This window comes from Papilio xuthus, unplaced genomic scaffold (genome assembly GCF_000836235.2).
Source record: "Papilio xuthus unplaced genomic scaffold, Pxut_1.1 DF829567.1, whole genome shotgun sequence".
NCBI classification, from domain to species: domain Eukaryota; kingdom Metazoa; phylum Arthropoda; class Insecta; order Lepidoptera; family Papilionidae; genus Papilio; species Papilio xuthus.
Window position 1 is genome coordinate 971,515 of NW_013529082.1, and position 21,317 is coordinate 992,831.

General features: G+C 39.1%; 1 protein-coding gene across 1 annotated transcript; it reads left to right on the top strand.

Moving 5' to 3' along the window:
- The first annotated feature begins 961 nt into the window (after positions 1-961).
- On the top strand, positions 962-20,904 carry LOC106117544 (uncharacterized). The gene is made up of 39 exons (XM_013311909.1): positions 962-1,142; positions 1,487-2,079; positions 2,461-2,746; positions 2,988-3,196; positions 3,778-3,917; positions 4,147-4,295; positions 4,532-4,737; positions 4,934-5,103; positions 5,485-5,630; positions 5,924-6,059; positions 6,300-6,453; positions 6,790-7,021; positions 7,322-7,449; positions 7,698-7,826; positions 8,125-8,272; positions 8,667-8,858; positions 9,171-9,316; positions 9,999-10,373; positions 10,691-10,784; positions 11,137-11,282; positions 11,636-11,746; positions 12,179-12,326; positions 12,855-12,907; positions 12,985-13,071; positions 13,512-13,635; positions 13,900-14,094; positions 14,184-14,309; positions 14,768-14,926; positions 15,315-15,486; positions 15,983-16,162; positions 16,478-16,659; positions 17,226-17,390; positions 17,761-17,888; positions 18,199-18,377; positions 18,710-18,807; positions 19,166-19,301; positions 19,411-19,591; positions 19,933-20,133; positions 20,579-20,904. Exons 1-39 carry the CDS (start codon positions 1,110-1,112, stop codon positions 20,805-20,807), a joined length of 6,666 nt encoding a protein of 2,221 aa, XP_013167363.1. The 5' UTR covers positions 962-1,109; the 3' UTR covers positions 20,808-20,904.
- The last annotated feature ends 413 nt before the right edge of the window (positions 20,905-21,317 follow it).

Sequence of the window (21,317 nt, forward strand, 5' to 3'; positions counted from 1 at the left end):
TTATACTTACCTTTTAATTATTTGCTTTGGCCACCATATGGCATATAGAATCACGATGTTGTCTTTTTGTTGAAACATTTTTCTTCAATAAAAATTTATATCAAATGTTATAATGGTTTTTTATCATAAATCCAAAGATTTAAAGTGTTTCCTAGGAGACATTTATTAAATAAATGGCTGGTAATAAATTGTGGTAATTTTGCCAAAGCCAAGTCTTTTGCTTAATTCTAATATTCTTATTTTGATAGTGATATGTTTATGACTTATACAACGTTGTTTTTACCACGAGCTAAGGTTGTTATTAAAGTGTTATCCCTTCCCCCTCGCCGTGGTGGTTATAAAATAATGTGCGTAATTGGTTCTATCCGCCGTACGTGGTGATCCCCTTGCATGACGCACACAATGTGCATTATATACAGATACACAAATTGTAGGTACTTTGTTCTTTGGATTGCGCAATATTTAACAATTACGTGTTTTCCCAATATTATTAATTTGTCCAATTATTTCGACTTTTGTAAATATTGTAATGTAAATGAAAAAACTGGCAAAATTTACGACAACAAAGCCAAAAAAGACCTCTATAAGCCTTCTAACTAGCCTTACTTTTGAGGTCAAAATTATCAATCTATATATAAGTTTATATGGTATTAATATATTTCATAATATTTGCCCACTCCTCGGATATATGTGTAAAAAATACATTAAAAGAAACTGAAAATTTATTTAAACAACTTACTCGTTTTTTAAACGACACAGAATTTTTTTTATAAAATAAAACAGATTTACAATCGGGAATCGCGACAAAGCATTGACAGAATTTAAACACTCTATGAAAATTTTATTGCATTTTCTCGATTACACTCTTTGGGTTTTCCAGCGGATTAGCTGTCAAATGACCTAAAGGTCTATGTTACCAGGTCATAAAATTAAAAAAAAAATTAGCTGCCAAAATTGATTTCAGGTGTCAACGTCAAGTCCAAGTCTCATCATATCAACAATGTTTTGATTTTTTATGTGCAGATTTGTTTAGAAACAGCACCAGTTTGTAAAGGAAAAAATTGTGAAGTACATATTCCAAACAACTAAATGTTATTTATCGAGTAAAAATGGCAACTATGGTCAAGGAAAAACGAAAAGATGTACGTAATATACGAAAAAGTCTTTGTTCCAATAATATACGCACTACTATATTGATGTACAAAATATATTTACAATGTATGAATTACATCAACATTACATTGTTAAAAAATACTTTAACTGTTACTTTTGATGTCGAAATTTTAACTTAAATCTTTTTTTATATCTTAAGTTTACGTTAAACGGGTCGTGTTTCATGTTTAAAATATTACTTACTCCAAAATTATTTCCTATATATAGTATGTTATAAAGGTCACATAACATACGTCGCATACAAAATTATTTATTAAAATCAATGTTTACTATTGTTCATGAATTATATTATATACCATATATTTAATTGTAGAAAAAGAAAACTAGACAGAAACAGAACATAAATATACCAGTACCGGAAGAATTGGAGGATGATAACATTAAAGAGAAAACAAAAGAAGAAAAAAACACAAAAGAGGAACATAAAACATCAGAGAAAGATAACACAGAACTTTCTGCTACAATAGCTACAGTAACTTTAAAGTCTGAGAATAAATTTATAGCACAAAAGGAAGATCCAATAAATGTTCAAGATGAATATGAACAAATTAATCCATCAAGCACACAACAAACCGTGTCTACTAGTAATGTCAAAATTGATACTGAAGAATTTACATGTCTATCTAGTGAAATCACACAAAATGAAAGTGATATACCTTCAGCTCCCATCTTTGAGGAGGAAGAAAATAGTATAGCAAAACCTTCTGCTTTTAATACACAGTGTATTATTACTGAAGAAATTAAACATAAAATACAATGCATGCCTTTGGAAGAAGCTGTAAGACTTTTCGGAGGTGCGGAAGTATCTGAAGTGAGAGCTATATCGGAGAAAGAAGAGGCTATTGTTGAAGCTGGTCCTGTGAGTGGTCCAGAACATCCACTTGTCGATTTACTTTCATCTTTTAGGTAATTTTTTTTTTAATAACAAGGTGTGAAACAAGCATGCTATAAATTATAATAAAATAACATCATCATCATCAGCTCACTATACATCCCTACTGAGGGGCTTGCAGCCTACTACTCTAAGTTAGGGGTGGTTAGGCCATAGTCAACCACTCTAGCCTGGTAAGGGTTGGTTTGACTTTACATATATATCTTTTAAAATTTCTTGCAGGTCATATCCCGATGTTTTCCTTAATTGTAAGAACATGATACATGTACATATGTAAACACATTTGTACATGACTGGATTCAAACTCAGGACCTGCAGAATACAAGTTGAATGCTTAACCCCTGACCATCTGTTGCTTATAACAACATTACATAATGTACCTAAATCTATTGTAGATCATCTCTTAATGCTATGGACCATGAAGGGACTACAATCAGTCAGGGATTTATCCAGGAAGAAAAATCTAGATCACAACTATGGAAGATTGAAAAGGAGAGAGCATTTGCATCAGAATGTTGTCCATCGTGTGCGAAGAGTGTAAGTGTACAAGTCACATTTGAAACTGCTACATTACAAACGGACAAGATACCGGCTGCTCGATTAAGATTAGAAGCGTTGGCTCGAGACGTCCAAGAGTCTTATTGTCATCATCAGCACACAGCTTTAATGACATACTACCAGGTCAGTATTTATATATTCTTATAAAGCACTAGCTGTCGCCCGCTACTCTGAACGCGTGGAATGAAAGAAAAAACTTATTACTAACCTATGTGATCATCCTGACTATGTTCTACATCCATGCTAAATCTAATCAATATTGATAGGCTATTGCATCTGTAGAAAAATATGAATGAATCAATCAAATAACAGATTCCTCGCCAAAATCAATTATTTAAAAAAAATTGTACCTTTGTTTTTAAAGATAGAAGAGTTGGTGTATATGACAATACAGAGTGGTATGGGTGAAATACGTGAAGCTCTCTCCTTGTTACTGCAAGCTCTGCGGCTTAGTGATGGTGCTTCGGAAGTGTACTCAGCTTCCTTACAACGCTGGGTGGTTGCTCTGGCTGCTAAGTTACTCTATACCAGAGATTTAAGGCATTTGATATTTCTTATACACCATTTGTTCAGGTATGTTATATGTACTGATGTAATTTGAATGACATATGTACAGTCAGCTTCATATATATATATTTATAAATTTTTTGGATACTTGAATAGGTCTTCTGTTTAAAAAATTTGTATGTCCGAATTCGTCAATAATGTACAATCATAGGAAGTTTTTGTAAGGGTGTGTATAAATATTTTTTAAACCGAAAGCATACTAGTGTTTGAAGTTTTTTTAAGTGTATACATATTAATGTAGCTGACTGTACATATAAGCCATAGAAGGAAATTTACTTATTAGTAAACTATATACAACATGTGTAATTTATTTTATCACATGTTATAAGTTTTATGTACTTTTTATTTATATTTCTTCAAACAACTTCCTACCAACAAGTGTTTGTTATACTAGTACTAGCTGTCGCCCGTGACTCTGTCCGCGCAGAAATAAAAAAAACTTTATTAGTAGCCTATGTGTTTTTCCAGTCTGCGTTCTATATCAAATAGTTTTCAGTTGTTTTATAGATACCTTCTAACAAATGCCATACATCCAAACATTCACATTATGTTAGTAAGATATAAACATAGTATCTATAATTATGCAGACAAAATCGTTCGGTACGTTGGGCGTCACGAGTGTTGCGCGTGCAAGTGACAGACGTGTCCAGCGCGGCGCGGGCCATCGCACTACTTGAGCTGATGCTGGCCAGACCAGGACTGGAGACTGCGGTCGAATGCACCGAAGGTACACTATAATATTATAATTTTTATATTTGAATCTTATATAAACACAACTTATTTTTGATGTGTATGTCGCTGCTTGTATGTAATCTGACTAGTTAAATTACAAACAAATGGCATTGATGATCATCAAAATAGAATAACTTCTATTTTGTTTATGATTGTAATAACCTCTATGGATTGAGGTCCGTAGTTATAGTAGAAAAGAATATGCGATGTTTTCCGGTATCCAGAGCTGGTGGAGAGTTGGGAGGAGGTAGGCAGGAGTGGGGAGGGGAGCGCGGTGGGGGAGGGGCTGCTGCGCGAACGCGACGCCCTGGCTCTGCTGCAGGCACTGCCGCTGAGACAACTGTTGGCCAAGATGGCGCTCTTCAACAGATCGGTGGGTATTATGTTGAGTTATTGTATTTTTTATAGTTCTTTAACTTGTAGAGGTTTCCAAAACGACGTATCCAGTTCCTGCCAGATTCTTTTCATCTGGTGGTGCAACAAGATTAGTCTTTTCCTCGTCTTCTTCCTTCTCGACGAGATATGTAACACTTTCTTAGCCACTACGATTAATTTATATTTGTGACGTGTGGGGGGTTAAAAAAAGAATGAAATTTACTTCTCATTCAGGACATAGAGAGTACGGAGGAGCATGAATGGGGTGATGGTTCCGGAGGGCACGGCGTCTTGAAAGCGACGTGCGGTGCGCGCGCATTGCTGGCCGTGCTGCAGCGTGCTGTGCACGTGCACGCACATTATGCACGCTTGAAACGGGAACTAACGGAGTTGTGCGCGTGCGCTTTGCAACTTGTCGCCGCGTTACATCTACGATCCAGGTAGGATGGATTAAGATTCACTGAGGATTCACGTGGCCGTTGTGTGGTCTAAATTATTAGCATTTGATAAATATTGCACGTTTTTTCATGTGAAACATAATAATAGTTGTGTTTTATTTATAATCGGATCTTAAAGTTACATATGTACCTGGCTTTATTTATTTAAGAGTAATGTATAAAATAAAATTGTGTATAGGTATGTGTACAACCCCGAGGTTGCGGAGAGGGTACAGGCAGAATTGGAGGCGTTGTTCGTGGCTGGTGTTCTTCTGCATCAGGGTAAGGAGCTGACCCAGCTACCGGCAACGCTGCTCAGCGATGCCACCGCGAGAGACTACTGCTTCGGTCTCATCGCCACATTACATGGTGAGTCTTTATTTCTTAATTCAAACCTGTCAGAATAGTGATGTAAAATTTCTCGTCGGACTGTGGCTTTCTTGACTTGTGTGCTTTTCTGTGTCTAAGTAGGTTTTTATTATATTTTCTGACTGAACTGACAGCAACTCAGCACTATTCGTCCCCACTGAGGGGCTCGGAGCCTACCCAAAGTTACGGGTGACAAGGCCATAGTCAACCACGCTGGCCAAGTGCGGGTTGACTTCACACATATCTTTGAATTTCTTCTCAGATATGTGCAGGATGCATCACGATGTTTTCCTTCACCGTAAGAACGTCGGACAAATGTACATATAATATGTAAATCGGAAATGTATGGATGCATTTAAAAATATAATTTTTGTCATGTAGAGAAAGGGGCGTATCGCATCGCGTCGCTCGACGTAGACGTGGGCGTGGTGCGGTGCGACGTGCGCGTCCGTATTCTGCTGCAGGCGGGAATTGATCGCGCTGATGACCACGAACTTGCTCGGATACTGCTGCAGTTCCTATGCCAGGTCGGACAAATCACTTAACTTCATATGGCATTGACAGATATGGGGAAGAAGTAGGAGGGGAATTAAAAGGGATTTGGACTCCAGTTTTCTTTGTCAAAAACTGTTATAAAAGAATGCAGCGATCAAGAAGTAGCGGTCGGCAAATAATTTAAATTGCATTGAGTCTTGTATCAGAATAAGCTGCTGGATTAGAAGTATTATTAATTTCAATTGGATTTTTTTTGGGGGAGGGGCTTTGAGTCACGCCCTCTGTGTCTATGATACCAATGACAGTGAAGTATGTCAATGAACAGACAGCAGTGAAGCGTAAACCCCAGTGGTGTCGGCAGCCATGCGATGTAGCCGCACGTGAGTCTCTGCCTCGCATACTCGCGGCACATCCCTATCTTCACGCCATCGGTCTGCATGTACTGGCAGATTTGAATCAAGGTAATTTTAACTGCAAAATATATATTTTTTATGTTTTTAATTGGATCCAATCCAAACTATTTTTACTAAATTCACACTAAAGATGCTTATTATAACGTAATTATAAAACTTTACTCTCTTACAATATTGCATCATTTTAATTTTAAATTTGACTTTTGTTTACTTGTGGATCGAAATGTCAATAATTATGGCAAATGGTCTGAATCTTACTAATAATAAATAAAAAAACCGTGTGCATAGGTGAACCCCTAGATCCATCAGCAGTCAGCTACTTGTCTGTGCAAGAGTGGCGTCCGTACTCCGAGGAAGTGCTGGGTGTGCTGGAGGACTGGGCACTGAAGTGTCCGCATCTTATTGAACATCTTCTACTGCAGATGGAGTATACCCCACATCAGTAAGACATTTTGTATCATCATCATCATCAGCTCACTACATGTCCCCTACTGAGGGATTTGGAACCTACCTCAAGTTAGGAGTGACTAGGCCATAGTCACATCACACTGGCAGTGCAGGTTGACTTCTTTGAATTACTTCGCAGATATGTGCAAGTGCATCACGATGTTTTCCTTCACTGTAAGAACTTCGGATAAATGTATGCACGTACATTAATATTCGAAAAACACATGGCGGGATTCAAACCCAGGACCTGCAGATTACAACTCAAGTGCTTAACCCCCGAGTCACCGATGCTTTAGATCTATTAGTCGATTCATTATTTAAATATCCACAGAGGTGTATCACTGGAAACGCAGCTGGCGATGGGGGCGTGGCTTTGCGAGTACTTGCGCCGAATGGGCGTAGAGGGTCGCGAGTGGGCGTGGTCTGTGCTGGAGAGGCTACACGTGCACCGCGCGCAGTGGGCGGTGTCGCTTGACGCCCCGCCCCCCGACACAGAACCTCAGGATTTGTTCTCCACTGCATTCGCACTGTTAGCCACCAGTTGGGGTCATTCTGTACCTTTAGTAAGAACACTTTCACTTTTATGTAATTTTATTTCTTACGTTTGGTGTATGGATGGATGTATGTATGTTAGAAGTTATCTCCAAAAAGGCCCGACATATCTCAATTAAATTTGACATAGAAATAGAACATTGTCTGAAAGAACACATAGGCTACTTAGTGAGTTTTTTTAATTCCGCAAGGACGGAGCCGCGGGCTTTAGCTAGTTCTCAATAAATTTTCGTGTTTTGTTTGCAACAGTAAGATTATGGTAGGATACTTATACAAGCCCACAGTCCTGTAATGTTTGTAAATATTTGCAGATATGCTCTATGGGTGTGCGTGCGCTGGTGGGCGTGGCGAAGGCGCAGCCGGGCGTGGCGGCGCGCTGCCTGGTCGCCATGATGCGCGCTGTGCAGCACACGCCAGAGTCTGTTGCGCTTACACCAGAGTAAGTTATGTTAGGAAGAAAATCTGACAGTGTGCCGGTGTACTGGCACAACACTAGCCTTACTAAAATGTCGACGTTCATGACACCTCACTAATCATTCTGACACAAGACTTGGTAACGAAAGCGCGCCATTTGCCACAAATGATCCTAACTAATAATGCCTTAAAGTTTTCAATTAAAATAAATCATAGGACATATAATATATCGTTTTCTAGTTGCATTTTATATATGTATTGGCTTTATTTTAGATTCACGGAAGTATTGAGTATACTGCTGAGCTCCGGCCCGTCTCTGATGTCTCGTGCGTTCGGTCGCGCCGGACCCCACAATGCAGAACTGTTAGAAAAGGCTCTACTCAATGAAATACTTAGTTCGCAGTAAGTTAAATTTCTTTTAACTTAATTCTTATATTTTTATTATAATTAACTTGTAAACAATTCTACATATTTTAATAAATAATTTTCACTTTTTATCTATACAAAAATTGCAAGCCAATAGCAGCAAAGATGGATAGTTGCCATGGTAAGGGCAATTTTCAGCCAATGGTAAATGCCTTCGTTATCATGGAAATATCATCAATGGAATTTCATACGTATGAAGCCTCGCGCGAATAGCTCGTCTTCTCTTGAAGGTCGTCGGTCTTCTGTATCAAAAAGTAATCACAATGTGGTACAGGTCACATAATCCTGGAATACTAAACCCTTGGTTACGTGGTCTGTGGGCGCATTCACTGCCGAGCGCCGCGCGCGCCCTGCTCGACACCGCAGTGCGAGCTGTGGAAGACGTGCCTGCTGTAGACACTGTGGTCTCTCTCATGCTACAGGTAATCATATAAGAGAGGTGAAACAGAATGATTCATCAAGTCTATTATTGAAAATGTAACTCTCATTTCTCGAGTGTGTTTAAGTCGCTCCTAGCATTGATACTAGGATGCGATTAAAGTCTTACTGCCAGTTGGAGTTATATACCACACTCATAGTCCATAAGTGATCCTTTTAGTGTTGATAAATAATGAGAATTATACATACGCATAACTCTTGGTGACTAATTAACAACCCTAACCATGAATTTCCGAGACCAAAATCTCTGTATAAAATCATATCATTAAAACAAAGACAGCAATATGTTTTAAATTGAGATTTTGGCCTCAGAAAACCAAGGTAAGTGCGGTAGTTAAGGATTCTGAAGTAACATTTTCTAATATTTTGAATGTCTAGGGTGAAAATTGCAAAGAATTCCTAGACGAGGCGGTGCGTAACGCTTCAGTAGCACCATTGCTGTGCGAGGCGGCGCTGCGAGGTGCGCACGCGCAGTACGAGCTGTCCGCACACATGTGGCCCCGCCTTACGGACGCGCTCGCACAACAACGTGCGCACGGACATAAAGTACACGTTGATAACGCACTCAAGGTTAGTACTCAGAGTAAGAGAAATATGTTTGATAAGATTATTTATAGTAAATTTATTAATGTTTAATATTTAATAAAATGATTATTGCATAGATTCAAATTGTATGTAATTACATGATATTTTTTTACCGTATTTTGATATGAAGATAAATCAGTAACCTAACACATTCAGTGCCAAGTTCATGTAAGCTTTAGTTGGTGAAAATCACAGTAGCATCGAAAGTGTTTAGTATATCAAAGTGTTATGTTGTCTCTGTTCTTTCAAATGTAATGAGAGAGATGGCTGTATGAACTGCATGTAATACTTTTCCAGCAAATAGGTTGTACCATAAGTTCTGACGAGCTGGTGGTGTACCGCACAGCCAGCGCGGTGTTGTCCGCCCCCCACCACCACCACGCACACCTCGCACTCTGGCGACTCTTCTTACATCTCTATCTGCAGAGACCGCCTTCTAACCCGTAAGTTTTGCCCGACTAATAGGAGGGTAAGGGTTATTTGATACTGTAACACGTTACTTAAACCATTTTTACCCAATTTAATGTGTTTTTTACTAACATCATAGATGCGAATGTTTGGATGGATGGATAGATGGATGTTTGTTAGAAGATATCTCCAGAATGGTTACGTAGATCTCGCTGAAATATAGCATAGATATGGAACACAGTCTGGAACAACATAGGTTATTATAATTTTTAATTCCTCGCGGACGGAATCACAGGCGACAGCTAGTATAGCTTCTTTAACCTCAAAGTTAAATGAAAATGAAACGATGTCATCTCTTAATTTACAAGTTTCGACTGTGAACTTCTAATGAAAGTACCATATCACTCGTATTTTCCCCCGGAGTTTTTTTTTCTATAAGTAAAAGTTCCCTCACACAAATGTATTAAAGATTAGCTGTCTCTCGCGACTCCGTCCGCGCGGGATAAAAGAAAGGTTCCTAGAGGGTTTCCCGGCAATTATTCGAATTTTTCTCGCCGTAAAAACCATCTTTGAACTTCAACGAACATTTAAAAAAAATTGGCCAATTTTTTTTTTGGTCCAGGCGTTTTTGAGTTATGTCCTTACCAAAACATTTTGCGATTTATTTTTATATAATAGGTTAATACTTCTTAAAAAAATTAAAATGTCTTATTTCAGACAACTTACATCAATACCAGTGGGTCCATTGTTCTTCAGTGGCATAATCAAGTCCAGAGTTCTGTCCCAACTAAAGAAACGTCTCCAAGATGCCATAGACTATCATAAAACACAGAGCGAACAATTAAAAAGTCAAATCTATCCACAAACAGAAGAAATTCAAGCGACCAGTGATACTAGAAAAACGAATAATACAAAAAAAAGTGATGGAAAATTATTTGCACCAATCACAATCGATGATTTAATAGAAGAAGAATATAGAATAGATTCTGAGAGTGAGTCATCCGAAGAAGAGATATTAGAAGAAAGGGTCAGTGAATCTTCTGCTTCGAGAGAGAAGTTTCATCTCCACTGTTATCATTTGGGTGCAGTTAAGTGAGTTTTATTCATATTTTTTAAATATCTATGCATACATCAAACATTTAAGATTTTTTTTAAAGAAAAGACTGCTTAAAGAACTTTTTATCTGACCCAAAATAGTTATTTAACGAGCTTAGTATAGATTTCTCATACTAAATATACACTAAGGCACTCCGTTAACGGAGTTAGTTCTTAACGGATTGAGTCAGTAACCGTCGTTTTCTGAGTTCCAAAGTCTCCGTTTAAAACATATTGTTAAAGATAATGACAATGATAATGTTTTATACAGAAATTTTGGTCTCAGAAATCCACGGTTAATGTGTTATGTGTAGGATGTTGTGTGAGTACAAGATGTGGTTGTCGGAGGGAGACAAGACACGCGCGGCGCCGCACCACGCAGACATAGCCAGGTTCATACAACATCAGGTAATTTATATTTTTACAATAACTTAAATATTACTTTGAACCTTAACTTAATAACTTAGTGTATGATTTTTTTTTTACTTTAGTACATTTTTTAACTTTTTTTAAAACTATTTTTAATTTTATTTTACTTCAATCAAATTATTTATCCATACTAATATTATAAATGCGAAAGTTTGGATGTGTAGAATTTATTATTACTGCCTCTATCTCTAGAACAGCTAAACGGATCTCGTTGAAATTTGTCATACATATAGAACATAGTCTTGAAAAACATATAAGTTTATAAGAAAATTTTCTTATTTATAAAAGGGATTATTGTTAGAGTATAAGAAATAACATAGGTTTTGTTTAGGGTATGAATGCAGCGCGGAGGAACTCTTTGCCCGGATGGTTCGTGTCGGCCACGCCCCCGCGACCGCGCGCCCCGCCCTCTGCACCACCCACACCGCTGCAGCGGGCAATTCACGTTTTGTTACAAATAAAGGAGACCAGGGCATTGTAAGTGCTTGACTTTGAAATAAACAACATGTTATATATAAAATTCTCGTGTCACAATGTTAGTTATTTTTCCGAAACGGCTTGACCGATTTTTCTTCATTCCGCACGGACGTAGTCGCGGGCGACAGCTAGTTTTATATTTTTGTATAAATTGTCTCATCATTTTGAAACAAACTTTAATCACCATTTTATGACATTTTGTATGGATGGATGTTTGAAGGTATCTCTTAAACGGCTCAATGGATCTCGCTTAAATTTGGCATAGATGTAGAACATAGTCTGGAAGAACACATAGACTAATAATGAGTCGCTGACGACAGCTAGTTGTATTAAATTGTTTTAATTATTTGCAGGTCCCCTGTGCCGGACATCAAGCCTTTATTAGAGGACAATAATTTGTCAGACGCACGCGTCATCTTCAACCTTATAGACAAATATCTGAAGACCTTGGAATCTGATGCTCAGTAAGGTTATTTTGTTTATTTACAATATTTCTTTTATTCATTCATAAGTTTCTTTACATTTTTCATGTTCTAATAATAGTTGTTTCGAGTTTTATATTATTGATAAAGATCCTCTTTCTATAAACACATCTTACTAATATAAACATAAATGTTTGGATGTATGGATGGATGTTTGTTAGAAGATATCTCCAGTACGGCTGTATAAATCTCACTGAAATATGGCATAGATGTAGAACATAATCTGGAAGAACGCATAGATTATTAATTAAGTTGTTTTTGAATCTCAAGCGGACGGAGTCGCGGGCGACAGCTATAAATGTAATATTTATCGTGATTTTTAATTATTGTATTTTAGTCTAGAAGTTTATAAACTAGCGATACAGCGGTAGGTAGCTACCGCTGTATCGCTAGTTTATAAAATTGTGTTGTTAGTGTTTGGAGTCGCGAGGTGTCGCAAGTGTCGCAGTTAGACAGCAAGCTGGTGGAGCTGGTGCGTGCGCTGCGCGTGCGCCGCCCCCTGCCCACGTACACCAGGTGGTGCGGCAACGACACATGCAAACCTTTGAAAATTGCAATACAGGTACTACTGAAAGAATCGTTCACTTGGAGCCACTTCGCCGTTTCAGCGAAATCAGGGAACTGTTTATTTGTCATCTTGTACTATATAGTTATTTTACTAATATTATAAATGCGAATGTTGAGATGGATGAATGTTTGTTTGAAGGTATCTCCAGAACGGCTCAACGGAACTTGCTGAAATTTGACACAAATGCAAAACATAGTTTGAAAGAGCACATAGGCTACTAATTAAGACATCTAGTCTGTACTAAAGTGTTCCTGAGTAACAATTAAGCTATTGTCAGCGCAGCACTAAGGATATATGTATATAGTTAATAAAAACGGATTGTCTGTGTAATTTAAAAAATATTACGTATACGTGATGCTTTACATATAACGTGGAACCAATTTTAAATTTGTCTGTCTGTCTATATGTCCGCAAGCAGCGTTTATTCCGAGTAGTTATATTGGTCCAAATGGCTGAACTGATTTGAACGGGACATTTACTAGATTAGAATTTTAAAAAAATATCTTAATTTTTTTAATACAGAAATACGAATGGGTGATATCAACAGGTGCGGAAGAAGGAATCGAACAAAATAGGTTTGTTAATATATCTAAAGTAAGCCGTTCAAATTAAAGTGTATGCAATTTTGAACATGTGATTCAATGGGTAACAGACGCTGCGCTTTAGCCGCTTTACGCGCACTGGCTCGCCCCAGACCTGCTACAGCTCGAGTTGCTGCCACACTTCAATCATTAGTCAGGTAAAATCACATTAACAAACAATAACAATAGTGTAAGTGGGTGTTTTCCGTTGGACCAATCGGCCTACCGTTCAATCGGCCCAATGGCAAATAAGGCCCTTAAGGTTCATTTAGATATAATACGGAAACGTACGAAGAACACTCGACTTCAGAGCGAGACAAACGTATCAGAATATACGTTTGTCTCGCTCTAAAGAGTTAGCCGAGCGTTGTTCGTACGATTCCGTATTATATGTAAATGAACCTTTATATGTCGATATTATCCATACATTCTCTCTCCGCGACTTATAGAAAAGTACGGTTGCGATTTATACTATGTGTCTTTCCCCCCTGCCTTATATCTCCTGTTCCCATGTGTTTCGTGTTCTCCCTGGGATGTTATTTGGATACAGTCTTCATGGCTTTTTTATTACTAGTTCAAAGTGAGACTGTCGTTGTAGAGTGGTTCGCAGCCGGGAGACTGCAGTGCGTGTTGCTGAGCGCGCAGGGAGCAGTGCCGCCGCTGCACAATGCTTCCCGCCCGCCATAGACGCTATCAACTCCCTCGTTACACAACTTGCCGAGGTACGTGTTGTTAACAATTACTAACAACCTGTCCAGGCTTCGCGCAAGTCTGATTTATTTTTTGGCACATCCAAAAACTTTGAAATAAACAACTGCGCCCTGCCAGCAATTATTTTGGTTGCGCGCTGTTTTTAAGATCGTTGTCTTTTAAATTATCAGAATGATAAAGTGTAAAAGACAATTTTAATCTATATTAAATGCTACACATAATAAAAACATGTATTTGGATAAAAATGAGTATTAAAAGTTGAATTTTGTATATAGCGGTGGGTGTGCGGTGATGCGGGCACGTGTGGGCGTCTGCTGCGTGCGTGGGCGGGGGCTGGGGGCGGGGCGCTCGCGCTCTGCTCCGCCCTCGTACAGCCGCGACACCTGGACCACGCCTCATTCCTTGAACTATATGAGACTGTGCTCACAGCCTCGCTGCCAATACCTGCTGCTTTTAGCTATCTATCCCGGGTATCATAAAATGTTATTATGTAATTTTTTTTTTACATTAACACTAAGATTTTTTTTGGTTAAAATGTGCATTATTCTTTTTTCAATAGTTTGAGATGGGCGCGTGGGCTGAGAGAGTAGATCCAGCACAAAAAGAGAAGATGTTGGATATCCTGGTGCAGGCTGCGGAGCGTTGGGGGCCCGCACCGGAGCCCGAACACCATGTTTTACTTGAGGTAGAATTTTAACTAAAAGTACAGTATACAAATATAATATCAGCTCACACAAAACATTGAACACAAGTCGCACGAAACACAATTTATGGGTACTTGGTTAAAGGAATGTCTAAGTAAGACACGCCCCCTTGACCACTTCCCCCACCCACAAAGTTATGTAATGGCAAGCCATATATTTATTTGTAAATGCGAATGTTGAGATGGATGGATGTTTGAAGGTATCTCCAAAATGGCTTAACGGATCTCGATGGAATTTAGTATACTTAGCACTTAGTATGAAAGAACATGTAGGCTACTAATAATGTTTTTTTTTTAATTCCGCGGCGGACGGAGTCGCGGGCGACCGTTAATATGAACATATAATCTCCTTTATGGGTCAGCAAAACCAGATAATAGTATGCCTAGATTAGAAAAAACTGTTATAATAATAGAATAATAATTGTAATTTATTGTTTTAGTTAATAGGAGTGCACATAGGCTTGGTGTGTGGTGCGGGCGAGGTGTTCGAGCTGGTGGTGCGGGGCGCGCGGGGGTGCGAGGGCGGCACGCTGCCCCCCGCACTGTGCGCGCATCTCACGCACGCAGCTGCGCACGCGCACGCACTTACGTACTACGAGGTATACTGCTCAATACTTGTATATTTCATGCTTTATTGTATAAGTATTTTAAGTTTTTTGATTTACTCATAAAAAAAGGTTCTTGAGATAAATCTTATTAATATTATAAACGCGAATGTTTAATTGGATGAATGGATGGATGGATGTTTGTATGGTGGTATCTCCGGAAAGGATTATCAGATCTCGATGAAATTTGGCATAGATTTAGGAAAATGAGTAGGCTATATGTTCTTCCAGTCTATTTTTCTTTAAAGTCGCGCGGACGGTGTAGCGGGCGACAGCTAGTTAATTAAATTATAACAAAACAATACAAATTGATTATTTGTACTAGATAATAGCTTTTTCAAATCTAGACTTGTTTATTTTTAGTATGTTTATATGTTGACAGTTAGGTAATCTCCTAAGACAGCTGGGCGGCATCTGGTGGGAGACGCGCACTTTACTCTCTGAAGAAACTGACAAGTATGTGCCGTACGCACCTCATGTCGCAGATCTACTGCAGGTGTTGCAGCAGGCTTTCACTCCTGCTATTGTAGCGTTGGGATGTGATACTGAAAAAGGTCAGTTTACTTACATGAAACTCTAACTTTAAAATTAAGACATTGACTTTTCTCCTCATAAATATTAAATACGACTAAATTTAGTTTCAAAGAAGCATTGTCAACATCTAGAGTTGAATAAAGAGAAAAGAATCTTATGTTTGTGACAAATAAACTCAAAAACTACTAAGTAAATATTTGAAATTGTTTTGAAATGTTTAATAATAGCCAGTGCGAAGCAGCGAATGATCGCTAGTGTTGTACACCGACAAGTCTACTTGAATTGGTGTACGCAAGTCAAAATAAATTATGACAGCTCATTAGCACCACTCTGTCAACATCAAAAAAATATAACAAGATCCCTTTTTCTACTGTAGCTGTAATTTCTTTTTTTTTTTTATTTTATGTCATTTCCTTGTTTAAGTAGGTTTTATATATTTTCTGATAAGCAACCGCGATAGCAGCGCCTCTCATCAGTTCAGTTATCCTTGTTGAACTTTACAATGTAAAATGTTAGTGTCGTGGTTCGTGTGGTCGGGGTTGCGTGAGGCGTGGTCGCCGTGGGTGCAGCCGGGGATTCCGCCCCCGCTGTTGCCTGTCACACACGCGGAAGACACGCACGAGCACGCGCACGCGCACGCTGACATGCTGCAACGATTCAGAGAAACTTTACAACTTCTTATAGACGACTGTCCAGGTCAGATAGTAAAGTAACTAGTAATTAAATAAATCGTTTTTTGTTAAATTCAATTTCGTATATCCCATTTAGTATACACCAGCTATTGCACGCGGCTCCGTCCGCGCAGAATTAATAAAAAAAAATATGAAGCTATGTCTCCTTCCAGATTATTTTCTACATTTGTGCCAAATTTCATCAAGATCCGTTGAACATCCATCCATCCATCCAAACTTTCCCATTTATAATATTAGATTTATTTCAAGTAATAACTAAAGGACAAACTTAGTGTTGAACGTTCCTCAGTGTATTTCAATTACTAAAGTATGTGTGCAGGTAGCGATGAGTTTGTGCTACGTTACGTGTGGCAGTGGGCGGTGCACACGTACGTGGGGGCGGGTGCGCGTGCCTCGCAGTCGTGCCGCGTCGCGCTGTCTGCGCTGCTCGCCGCGCTGGAACCACTGCCCTGGAACACTGCCCACTGGATGCATGCTTCTTGTATGTCGTTAGCACTGCAGGTAATATACCTAGATAACTGAGTCACTGGCCCTTCTTGAATAGCGACCTCCATAAGCGAGAGTCACAGGTAATAGAGATGCGTCTATAAGCGGGAAAAGAATCTTGGACTTTTGCTTATTTAGATTCTACAGTACATTTAAAAATTCTTCTACTTTAATAATATAATTGTATCTTAATAAGAATATGATTTTAATCTGAAAATGTTACCACAATTGTAATAAAAAAAAAACAAAAAATATACTGTATAAAGTACTTTAAACATAATTAAAGGTTTTAAGGTCGAACATATTTTCATAACCAATGTTGTAAGTGTAACACCTTCTAAGATTCATCCATCCATACATCCAAACATTGGCATTTATAATGTACTAGAGCCGCCCGGGATTATATTCGCGCTGAATAAAAAAAATAACTTAATTAGTAGCCTATGTGTTCTTCCAGACTATGTCATATGAGCCAATTTCTTCAGTTGTTCCGGAGATACCTTCAAACATCCATCCATCCATCCATCCAAACATTCTCAATTATATTAATAGGATTAGTAGGAAGTAAAATATGTTTCCAGATAAGTCGCAGCAGTGACAGAGAGATAGTGTCATGGTGTGGAGCGCGGTGGAGATGCGCGGGCGCAGAGAGCTGGCTGCGCGGCGTGCATGACACACGCCTCGCCCCCCACCTCGCCGCGCTACTGTCCCTCTTCTGCTCCCCGCACCTTCATCTTGACACACAGGTTATATACAACTTTCTTTTAATTAATCTATAGGAAATTGCTTTTATATACTAGATCCTGGTTCAATAAACAAAGATCCATAAACCAGTAAGTTAATGCCTTAACTTGACTTACAGTCGCCTAAAATAAACTTAATTAGTAGCCTATATGCTCTTCCAGACTATGTTCTACATCTATGCCAAGTTTCAGCAAGATCTATGAAGCCATTATGGAGATATCTTCTAACAAACATCCATACATACATCCAAATATTCACATTTATAATATTAGTAAGATCCTCGTATGTGTCGTAACAAGTTTTGAATATGGAAAATCGAGTAATCTACCCGAAGATCGCGGATTTTGGTATTTAATGATGATAATTTGTTAGGTGTTGGAAGAAGCAGCGCTGTTGCCATGGCAGCGGCTGCCAGATGCTGCGCTGGACGCGGCCTTCGAGCAGTTCTTTGTCGACTTTCACAATCCTGCCGTCCCTTACCACGAGACAATGCAATTTAGGTATAATTATATTTATTTATACTATTTACCGTCAATGCATTTAAAATAAGTCGTTTTTAAAAAAGCTAATATATATCGTAGATTATAAATTAACCCTGAATTTCCGAGACCAAAATATCTGTATAAAACATATCGTCATCTCTATCATTATCTTTCACAAAATAGAGATAACAATATATTTGAAACAGTGATATTGGTTTTGGAAACCCACGGTAAATAATTTATTTTTCAACTAGCGAAGCTCTTATTGAAATATGTATTATTTGTGTGATTTTTCAATACATTATTATAAAAATATTTTGAAACTCAGGTTACTACTATGCGCGAGTCAACTAGTAATAGTAGGTGAGAGAGGTGAGTGCGTAGTGGATGTGCGTGCGCGACGTGCCCGCAGCGTGTCGCAGTGCGTGCGCGCCGCCGCCACGCCCACTCTCGCACACCACGCGCACGCGCACGCACACAACATGCTGCGAGTGCTCACTGACCTCGGTAACTACAACACGTGCGCCATAACATGATACTTTGTTACAGTGAACATCGATGTATTGATATTCATTCTTTAAGTTTATTAGTAATGTGTATTTTAGTGGTATTTAGACGTTAACTTACTTCTTACTAATATTATAAATGTGAATGTTTGAATGGATGGATGTTTTTGAGAAGGTCTCCAGAATGGCTGCATAAATTTTGCATAGTCTGGAAGAACACATAGGATGCTGATTAAGTGTTCTGAATCCCGTGCGAACAGAGTTGAGGGCGACACCTAGCTGCCAATAGTTTGTTACAATTGGAATAATTTTGTTATGTGAATTGTTGTGCAGCGCCACAGATTGAGGGGTCTGCGGGTGAGATAGAGGAGCTGCTGAGTCGCGCCCTCGTCATCATGTGCCTGGAGCCTGCAGCAGCAGCTGCCCTGCCTGTACCTAAGACTACTTTTCTCAAAATAACTAACTTATTTCATGATTCGTGATACCGACAACCATACAAAACCGGACACAACTTTTTAGAATAACCCATGAGATACTGTTCACTCTTTATTTAATTCTATGCAGACGAAGTTGCGGTCAAAAGTTAGTCTTACTAATATTGTAAATGCGAATGTTTAGATGGATGTTTGTTTGAAGGTATCTTAAGAAGGCCTCAATGAATCTCAAATCAAATTCGGCATACATATAGAACATAATGTGAAAGAACACATAGGCTTTCAATTATGTTTCTTTCTAATAGCGCACGGACGGAGTCGCGGGCGACAGCTAGTATATAATAAAAATATGTAGGTGTGGCAGCAATGGGTGCGGGAGTGTGGTGCGAGACTGCGGCTGGCTGCGGCGAGTGCGGCCGCCACTCTCACTGCACTCGAATACTTCGTGCCACTCGCTGACACCATCTCTAGCACTCATATGACACTATCAGGTTAACTTACGTACTCTTAGACATTATTACTCCAAGCCCCTCGGTGGGGACGTATAGTGAGCTGATGATGAATAATAATGATGATACTATCTTAGCGATGTATTATCAGGTTGTGAGGGTGGTGGTTGGAGCACGTTGCGTGCGCGGCTCTGCGGGTGTGCATGGGGTGCGGGCGCGGCGGCGGCGGCGGGGGCACGACGCGGCTGGCACGCGGCGTACGCGCTGCTGCCCCGAGACACGCTTCCGCCGCAAGACTTGCTGCGAGCACTCCTCGCCTTAAATCTTACACCGTATGTTACTTTAAGTATATTTAATTATTGTATATATTCAAATTATTGTTGTTATTTCTACTTCAATTTCAATATTACTTCTTACTAATATTATATTATAAATGTGAATGTTTGGATGGATGGATGGATGAATGTTATGATTCTTATTGATTTGCATAGACTTATATTGACTCATATGTATATTCTGTAGGGATATAGTAAGTCTGAAAATCAGCTTACAACTATTTTTAAATCCCGCGCGGTAGGAGTCGCGGGTGACAGCTAGTATCCTATAAAAGACAACATAGAACGACCGTTAATATCTGTATTTGTTTTTTTAAAATGTATGTATGTTTGTGTAGAAGTGACGATGAGCCGATAACGGCAGTATGGGTGTGCGTGTTGTGCCGCGCGGCGCTGCAGTCGCGGCGAGTGACAGCTGTCAGTGCCGCTGTGTCAGAGTGCGCGGAGCTGGCGCGCGGTGCGGTCGTGCGCTGGGCCGCGGAGCCGCGCCGCTCTATACTGCAGCTTGTTGCTATGCAACACGACACGCACACTGTCAGGTTAGTTTATATTTGTTGTGTCTTTTAATTCACTCATTCTTGTTAATTTGTCCTTTTTTAGTCAATCTCTATAAATGGACCGGCTACAAGACGTAATATTTTGTGCATATTTGATTTTTGACATTTTGGCGCTGATGATATCTGTTTATAACGGTGTTGTAGATTCGAACTAATAATATAGATAGAATTAACTATCACGTAATGTCAACTGGCGCGTTTTAGTAGGAATGAAGTAAAAACTCTCATTTAAAAATTATAAATCCAAGATGGCCACCACTACAAAATGGCCGATGGCTTGTTTCTGCGATCCCTCGATATGAGATTACTTAAAAGTGTAACTGAGAAATATTTATGAAAAGCGAAGAAAATGCTATTTAAAAAGATCAAGGGAAAGTAAAATTATTGTATTATATTATATTTATTCCTGTTGTTGTGTTGTTCGTAGAATCCGTCTCCTATGCCGTCTTGCGCTTTGTATCCTCGACCCCTCATCAGTGGAGCTGGCGCAGGCGTACGAGTCGAGCTGCAGCGCGCTGCCTCCAGGACAGGCGGAGGCGGCCTCGTGGGGCAGAGCACCCGGGGCGAAGCACCTCCCGCGCCTCGCCGCTATACTGTACCCAGGGAAAGACGCATACTTCAACGATGAAATAGAACTATTGCAAGAAATTACTTGATTTGATTGTAAATAGAATTGTATATAGTTATATGTATGTATTTAAACCAGTGAAAGCTCTCAATATATAAAATATTTTAATTGTAACATCGTCATCAGCTCACTATACGTCCCCACTGAGGGCTCGGAGCCTACCCTAAGTTCAAGGTGATTAGGCCATAGTCAACCACGCTGGACCAGTGCGGGTTGACTTCACACATATCTTTGAATTTCTTCTCAGATATGTGCAGGTTGCATCACGATGTTTTCCTTTACTGTAAGAATGTCGGATAAATGTACATATGTAAATCGGAAATCGAAAAATACATTGGTACATGGCGGGATTCGAACCCAGGACCTGTAGATTGCAAGTCAAGTGCTTGACCACTGAGCCACCGACGCTCTCGTTAATTGTAACATTTCAAAATTATTTGTATCGTTTTTAAAAAAATGTTTTACTTAGAGAAATAAATTATTTTGCATTTTATTTATATTCATTCACAATTAAGCGTAGAAAAGAGATGTAAAGATG

Excerpts from the sequence above, each read along its gene's own strand:
- LOC106117544 (XM_013311909.1), top strand. The coding sequence starts at position 1,110 with ATGGCAACTATGGTCAAGGAAAAACGAAAAGAT. Across the intron at positions 6,060-6,299 it reads ACTGGCAGATTTGAATCAAG|GTGAACCCCTAGATCCATCA; the intron begins GTAATTTTAACT and ends CCGTGTGCATAG. Across the intron at positions 7,827-8,124 it reads AATGAAATACTTAGTTCGCA|GTCACATAATCCTGGAATAC; the intron begins GTAAGTTAAATT and ends AATGTGGTACAG.